The following is an 8,683-nucleotide window of genomic DNA, read 5'->3' on the forward strand; positions in this document are numbered from 1 at the left end:
AATATAGTGTGGTTTGGTATAGTGGAGACTGTTGTGTAATGAGTTGTGGTAGTCTGAGGTTGCCAGCGTGATGTGCCACTATCACACCATATTGTATTGCACCTTAAACTGACACTCCATTGGTTATGATGACGAGCTGGTCCGATCAACAGAATAGCCTACTTGTGAATTTAACATGCAAGTGGCTGAGCACTCCACAGACATGCATACCCTTAATGTAGTTCTGAGGGAGATTCAGCATGACACAGAATGTGACAATGCTGGCCCTTTGAAATACAGGTACAACTCATTTTTGCCAGCTGAGTGGACTGCAGCAACATGAAATAAAGAGTCTTGATCAAGGAGACAATGCACCACTTGGAATCGAACTCACAACCTTAAGTGTCATGAGCTGAACATCCTAACCACTAAGCCATGTGCCTTCACATGTTGCACCGCCCTGCACCATACTACTCATTCATTTAGCAGACCTTTCTTAAACCCAAAACATCTGAAATCTATGAGACAACAACAGCAGCAGCAACAACAACAACAACAACAACAACAGTAGCAACAACAACAACAACAATAGCGACAACATCAACAACAATGTGCCTGTTCTGTCTGCAAGGCAGGAAGCTAATGGTTGTTTGAAAGGGTGGAGTGAATAAAGCAAGTGCACAGAACCTGGGGTACATGTAACCATTGTCTTGCACCTCCTTACACAAACACGAATAATTGATGTCAGCTTTGTGTAACCACGTGTCCACATTAACAACTTCCTTCTGATCCTCATCACTGCTGTCTTCTGGAAGAGAGAGAGAGACACACACACACAAAATTAGTAGTAGTAGTAGTAGTAATCAGCATGGGGATGATGGTGGTGGTAATAGTGGAGACAGATGGTTGTGTGGTGGTAACAGAGGTAGTGATGATGATGGTAATGGTGGTGATGGCACAATAAAAGATGCAATAAAATACAGAGACATTGTATATAATAAAACGGTGATATCTGCTTTATTATATTTTTACAAGTAACACAGTGAATGGAGTAATATCATATGATATATATAATGTAGCGATATAATATAATACAACATAGGGATATTGGATAGGCAGAATAGAGAGTAATGATATATTCTTTTATTCTTTTACTTGTTTCAGTCATTTGACTGCAGCCATGCTGGAGTAACACCTTGGAGGATTCTTGTCAATCAATTTGCCTTTAAGTCTAGTATTTATTCTTTATTGGAAAACATTCCACAGCTTGAAACAATGATAACATAAACAGAAAACTGTTTATACCACCGATGTGGTGGTGTTTTCTTGAGTTTGTAGTAGCCAGAGGTCACCTTGGTTTCTGAAGTATTTAAGGGACTGAGATAACAAAACTGACCCCTGTCTGTTGCATGGTTAACCTCCAGATGCCACTGTACTTGTACAGTTGAGTAAAGTGGAGCAATGTGGAATGAAGTGCTTTGCTCAAGAATACACTGTGTTGCTAGACTCTAGGAGTTGTTACTGCAACATAATCATCATGAGAACTACATCCTAAACACTGGGTCATTCTCATAGATATACGATAGGGGTGGCAGCATTTTATAAGTTTGGTGACACTGTAGGATCATAGGTCTGGTGATATTATAATATAACAGGTGTGACAATGTCGTAATAATACAGGTACACTGGGAAGCTATATGCCATAAGATGAAAGAACATACTCACCTTCTTCGTCATCTCCTATCGTAAAGACTGATGCCATATTCCTGTAACGTTTGCCCAATCTGTCTGTACTGCTGACATGTCTATGGAGTGAGAAAAAATGGAAAGACTTGATCAACATCACCATTATCATCAATATCATATTTAACATCGTCAACAACAATGGCACAGTAATGATTTATCATATTGACACAATATGACATGTTTTGAAAGACATCAACTCTAATATTTAAACAGGTGGCAGCAGCTTATTTTACTGGCTCTGGAATGATTGACAGGCAGAGATGATTTACGTAGGATTTGAACTTGGAATAAAAAAGTGATGTAACATAACAACACAGAGTGTTTTGTGAGCCATACTCCTTGCTGTTCCACTCTTCCTGCTGTGTTACTCTCTTTATTATGCCACTCTATTCACCGTGCCACTCTCACCATATCGCTCTCCTCGTTGTTCTGCTCTTCTCACTGTGTCACTCTCTTTACTGTGTCACTCTCTTTACTGTGCCACTCATCTCTGTACTACTCTCTTTGCTGTGTCACTCATTGTGCCACTCTATCACTGTACCAGTCTATCAGTCTACTCTACATGTTGATAAGATCTTTATAGACTGGTAAATTTCCTAGAGACCAGTTCTGACTATATACACACACATCCACAAACACACACACACATCAACACTCACATCCACAAGTACGCACACACAGTGCACACATACACACACACATACGTACACAGTACATACACACACACACACACACACATTACATAGTATATACATACATGCACACACAGCACATTACACAGTATATACATACATGCACACACAGCACATACATACATGCACATACACACATCTCATACATACATGCACACACACTACACCCATACATACATACATGCACACATGAATACCGAAGGGAAGCCCATACCTCTCTGGTATCGCCTGCTCATTCTTTATATAATTTGATAGTTTCTCTTTCATTTCAGCAGACTTGCATTTCACAACATTTGACAATTTGCCAAGCAATGAGTCCTTGCTGACCCGGCCAATAGAAGGTAAAGCAAAATCATCTCCATTCTCCAGGTCACTGGCACTGCTCACCATGTCAGGGTTGCAGACAATACAGTTTTTAGGATTGTGGTCAGTGAGTCCTTGAGATAAGTTCCCTCGTAGTGCTTCATGTAAATCTAAGATGAACAAGAGATAAAGTCAAACAGTGAAATAAACAGTGTCTGTAAAGCATGGGGGGGGGGGCTAAAAGAGGTGGACAATAATTTAGGGGACACACTGAAGGGTAACATTGATATAAGGATGTGGTAACTGAATGAGAGTCACAGTGGTGTAAGAGGGGACAGTGGGTCATGAAGGAACAGGGATGTAAGAGGAGGACACAGCAGTGTAAGGAGGGGACAGTGGTGTGAAAAGGGGACAGTGGTGTAAGGAGGGGACAATGGTGTAAGGAGGGGACAGTGGTGTAAGGAGGGGACAATGATGTAAGGAGGGACAGAGCTGTAATAAAGGTTAGTGGTGTAAGGAAGGGACAGTGATGTAAGAGGGGACAATGATATAAGAGGGAACAGTGGTGTAAGAGATCTATGGTCAGACTTACTTGCATAGCCTCCACGTGCAACACTAATATATTGGTGACCCTTCTGTAAAAAATTTGCCACAACCATGTGGACATATTGGTCTTCCTCCTCTCTTCCACTTCCCATGAAGCACAGATGTTCACCACCAGCTACAGAACCTGTAGAAAGATACATCATTGAGGCACATCACAAATATTATTTTGTCGACTGTGGAAATGCCACCAATAGTTACAGTCTTAGGTACTATGAAAATGTCACATATAGTCACATGTACTGAGGAAATGTCACATATAGTCATAAAGACAGATAAAATGCCAAAAAGCATTTTTCCCAGCATGCTGTCAATTCTGCCACCTCACTGCCTTAATAATAATAATAAAAATAATAATAATAATAATAATAAGTAAATAATTACCTGCTGCAATTGCTTGCTTCTGGGTAGAAAATAGAGCAACAACTGCTGAGTTAAACTCTGTTGGATTCTGTAGCATCTGTAGAGAAATATTGGGAAATAAATGAGTGCGAGTTCTATAACATCATGTTGAGGAAAATAAGTAGTTATTTGAAAGCTAGTTTAAGAAGTGACCACAATATAAAGCTAATCAAGACATTGTATAAAACATCACTGACAAACATATGGATTAGGAAAAGAGCACTGATAGACAGTGGGGTCTCTATTATTGCTGGTGTGGAATTAATGAAGGACAAAATACTCACCAAATTGGCGTCAAGATGAAAGGCAGTTGGTAAATGTCCGTTATTGTATTGCTCAGCTGGCCGGCAGTCAACAATGAAATATTCTACTGCATCACTCTGGAAGTAACAATAAAATTTTGATGGTGACATCAGATTTCTTTGGACTGTTAAACCTTATTTTTGTCTTGACATCACAGGATAATTGTAAAGAAACATCACTAACATACAAGTGGTATGATTTGTTTGCAATCTTCTGTGTAAACATGCCTAGCATTGTACGTTTTAATATGTTATGGTGTGATTTAAGAGAGATTTAGCTGCTATTACTACAAGTTCTTCATATGTGTTGCACTGTGTCAAGTATGTATGTGTGAAACATTTAGCTTTGCTGTTAAGTAGGTCTAAATTCCAATACTGACCACTGCCAGATGACCAAGACAAGTAGGACTTGCACAGCCACAAACAAGTGACTAACACCAATGGGAGGGCGTGACCTGTATATTGACTCAACTGTAGCCATCTCAAATAGCTGCACAATAAATACCAAGGCATCGTTAAGTTTACAGGAAATTAAGCATTTTTAGAATGTTTGTTACATTATATGAATTATAGTTTTTCAAGAATCAAGAGATCAACATAGCAATGTCTGCTACTGAGTTGTACTAATTAACGGTGTAATGTCAGAAATACTTACCACACCTGCCTGCCGTGGTTGAAGCAGCTCATGTACAGAGACAGGAAGACACAATGCTTGAGACACCAGAATAGACTCATCTTCCTTGGAACCAAGAGAAGTTCCAAACAACGGCGATTGGTAATCCTGGAAATAATAGGAGAGATTTTCAACTGAAATAGAAACACTAGATTAGTGGCAAGGAGACTGAATTAGTAATGTTAGGATAGATTTACCACTTCCATTGTGAGCAACTCATTGGGATGCTTTCACAAAAGATGAAGTAACATCAATGAGAGACATATTGCCTCATTTGGTGAATAGTTCAGATTTGTTTACCTCCCTTACATCATTTGTTTTTAATGAAACACTGAACAGCATATAAAGAAAGTTGGAGATTTTACCAAAATTATTTATCTTAAGGACCACAACATGTGTGAGTTTTGTCATGATTTTATATATTAATACCATCTCTCTAGTGGAAAAATCTTCAACCATTTTCAAGTACTGTATTTAATGACATATAAGAAGCCCTGTCTTCCCCAAAAAAATATCTCAAAAAAATTTCCCCAGGTCATATGTATGGAGTTGATCCTCTCATAAGCTAATATTCCTCAATGATTCGTTTCTTTAATATAACAACAATAATCAATATAAAGATCAATACTGACCCTCCTGAAGGACTGTGGTGTGCGTGAGGCATAATACTGAGCCAAAGTACAAAAGTCTTCAATATCAACAGCTTCCAGTGCCGCTGGGAATGTACTCATCAATTCTGGAATATAATATTAGAATATTGGTGTTTGTGGAATTTGATCACACGAGAGTCAAATAATGTCCCCTGACACACACATTCCCACTCACACCTGTTCTACTCAAATCCCTACTCTCTCTCCTCTCCCTCAGTCACATCATCATCCCACTGCACTTACATGCTCAACCATATCATCATGCTCCAGACCCATTTCACTCTCACTCATACCATAACACATCAATTCCACTCACCTGTGAACTTTACCATCATACTGTAATCCAATTCCCCACCATATCGTTCCCTATCATACCATCATACTACAGTGCCATGTCCCTTCCCATCATTCCATCACATCCCAGTCACAGTCATACCATTCTCAAGTACCACCCATTCCCCACCATGCCTCAATCCCACACTCCAGTGCCACCCCCTGACTCCCCATTGTACTCACCTACAATACTCTGCTTGCTATCATTCTCTGCAGAAATAATTTGTTCTCTACAACAGAAACAGTGATGCGATCATGTTACTCTTAATTCGTCACAGTTAATTAACACAATTTACTTCGATTATAATTAATTAGTACAACAATTGCTAAATATGTGCAGGAAGTTAAATGAGAATAGATTGATTGGGAGATCAGTTTAGACACCAAAGATGAAATGTCCAAGTTGGCAATGAAGATACTGAGGAATTAACTTCCAGCTGTGAATCAACTTGAGTCTGTCTTGCCTTTGATCTTTCGTTCCACATGGTCAATGAGAAAATCATATGTGAGCATCTGGTTAACAATGAAGATGATATAAGTGGTTCTTGGTGTAAGGTCTGTTATAGAAGTGCACAAGATATTTGAAAGTCAGAAAAATGGATTTAACATCCAAAAGCTTTCAAATTCATGCGACAAAGACTCGTATAGGTATGTAATAGCAGAGAACACAACAGCTCAGATGAATCTCAGAAGGGGTCTTGCTCAATATGAAAGAAAGAATTACGCAGAAACTCAAAGAATCAAAAGATGAAGTGAAATCTTTGGGAATGATGCAAAACAAGACAGTAAATAGAGTGTCTAGAATGAAAATGATAAACTGCAATCATAACTTGCTGTAAGTTGTGCAGTATTCTTTTATGATGTTAGCTAATTAGCACTGGGGTTGATTTAGTAAAAGTGTAGCAACTAGAATCAACAACTAAGGTGTAAAAAATGTAGATAAGAGTGACAAGAGATCATTTTGTCCTTAAAGAAGACAGAAACTAGAAATTGCAATACTATATGGAACAATGAATGCAGAAGATATAACAGGGATTGGCAAGGAATGAGGAGAATATTCTGTTGGCTGTCAATGCTACTATAGAAAAGAGACTGATTGTGTAGGTGAGTTAACAAAATCAGCCAGATCATCATCATCATCATCATCATTGAATGTCCCTTTTTCCCCAGATTGGATGCTTTAACAGGAACTGATGAGCCAAAGGACTGTGCCAAGCTCCAATGTCTGCTGGATACCCTTCCTAATGCCAACCACTTCACATAGTGTACTGTTTGCATATTTGTTGGCATCAACACCAGTTAGGTAAGCAAGTATTCGCAAGACAAGGCTGCTCAACTGAGCAGAGTATAGTACTGAAGGATGTGAAAGTATGATGGAGCCAACCTGACTGCAGTCAAATGAAATAAGTAAAAGAATAAAAGAACAGACAGGAACAGGTAGTCTTATTGAATCTCACCCAAACCATATCCAAGTGTTTAAAAAAAAAAAAAAGAGAACACGTAGGATAATATAGTTTGGGGTTACACTGTGACTGGGAAATAAAACAGATGAACATGGCTTGAATGCCTTTGGTTATAGTTTTATAAGATCAGGGCTGATACAGGACTAAATAGCAGGAGAAAACTAAACACTGTACTTACCGACCATTCACTAGTATCACAAGAGCCAGAAAAAATACCAAAAATGGGTCAGCATGTTGAAAGTAGACATCCCACATGTTTTGGATGACCTCAAGGTCACATATCCCAGCAAATAGACTCCGAAACTGAAACAGACATCATCATCATCATCATCATCATCAACAACGTCATCACCATTATAAATGTTGTCATCATCATAATCATTGTCAATAAATAATGATTAATATTAAAGAAATAATTAGTCCTAAAGTAGCGAGAATATGATTAGCATAGAAGCACATTAACCGTTTAGATTGTTCAGATTATTCTCTGTCTAATGTAATACTAATTTATTCACATCGTTTTGAATTCATCAGGCATTATCTTGTAGCTTCAAAGTTCCAATAAGACTGTTTTTCCTTAAAATGACATTGTAAGGTAGGTGTGAGAGGCCTGATTTGGCCAGGTTTAACATAAACCAGGTATCGTATTTGACCTGGATATGGCCAGTTTAGATGCTAAAGAGTTAAGGTAAAATTTTAACTATGATATAATTATGCATTCATCATGAGAGTCTGAGATGTGGGGACGAGTATTTTTAAAACTAAAATCAGATCAATACAAAGGTTATATCAATGGATCAACATAGTGGTTCAATCAGTAACTTAACATAGTTGGTCAATATAGAAGCTCAAGACAATGGTTCAACACATGAGGGTTTAACACATACAGGGGCTCAATATAGAGGCTTAACACAGTGGTTCAACAAGGGAGGTTCAACATAGAGACTTGACACTGGGGATCAATATCAATGTTTAACACAATGCTTCAACAGGGGAGGTTCAAATGTTAATGTCAGTTAAAGGTATGGAGATATTTACCCATTGTTGTGCATAGGCATCCGGTGTTATACGTTTTGTGTCAAGAAATGAACATAACTCGGGATCATGGTATTGTAGTAGTAACCGGAATAAATGAAATGGTTTACCATTCTTTCGACAGTCTCTGCAAAAGATACAATAAAGGTTCATTGAGATCACAGTGTTTATGTCTTGAAGCCTAAATACCACATTACAAGTTTTCATTACATATACAGAGTGTGATGGGTAAAATTGATGCCATATTATATTTTTAATTTCATGCATGTGCATTGTTTGTTTTCAATTTTATCAACTACACAGTATAGTTGGGTCAATTGGGCACAATCTGTGAGAAAAACAGCACCATGATGCAATTCACTCTGCCACAAACTTGGAAACATGCTGTACTGCTTGGCATTTGTGCTGGAAGCTCCAATACAAACGTTTCAGAGTGTTTGGGTGTCAATCTGAGGACAGTGCAATCTGAGGACAGTGCAATCTGAGGACAGTGCAATCTGAG

At 38.4% G+C, this 8,683-nt stretch overlaps 1 protein-coding gene across 2 annotated transcripts in view; it reads right to left on the reverse strand.

Moving 5' to 3' along the window:
• LOC106869205 (TBC1 domain family member 23) overlaps window positions 1–8,683 on the reverse strand; it is a 25,079-nt gene that overhangs the window by 3,376 nt on the left and 13,020 nt on the right. Inside the window, exons 5-15 of one of the 2 annotated variants that reach the window (XM_014914849.2) lie at window positions 8,185–8,308; window positions 7,325–7,449; window positions 5,867–5,913; window positions 5,333–5,436; window positions 4,683–4,808; window positions 4,010–4,105; window positions 3,708–3,783; window positions 3,313–3,450; window positions 2,632–2,890; window positions 1,705–1,784; window positions 667–787 (exon numbers count right to left, since the gene is read on the reverse strand). In XM_014914849.2, coding sequence (XP_014770335.1) covers window positions 667–787; window positions 1,705–1,784; window positions 2,632–2,890; window positions 3,313–3,450; window positions 3,708–3,783; window positions 4,010–4,105; window positions 4,683–4,808; window positions 5,333–5,436; window positions 5,867–5,913; window positions 7,325–7,449; window positions 8,185–8,308 — 1,296 coding nt within the window. The remainder of the gene's footprint in view (window positions 1–666; window positions 788–1,704; window positions 1,785–2,631; window positions 2,891–3,312; window positions 3,451–3,707; window positions 3,784–4,009; window positions 4,106–4,682; window positions 4,809–5,332; window positions 5,437–5,866; window positions 5,914–7,324; window positions 7,450–8,184; window positions 8,309–8,683) is intronic. The other variant, XM_014914850.2, reaches the window with a different exon arrangement.

This window comes from Octopus bimaculoides, chromosome 20, assembly GCF_001194135.2.
Source record: "Octopus bimaculoides isolate UCB-OBI-ISO-001 chromosome 20, ASM119413v2, whole genome shotgun sequence".
Taxonomy (NCBI): Eukaryota; Metazoa; Mollusca; class Cephalopoda; order Octopoda; family Octopodidae; genus Octopus; species Octopus bimaculoides.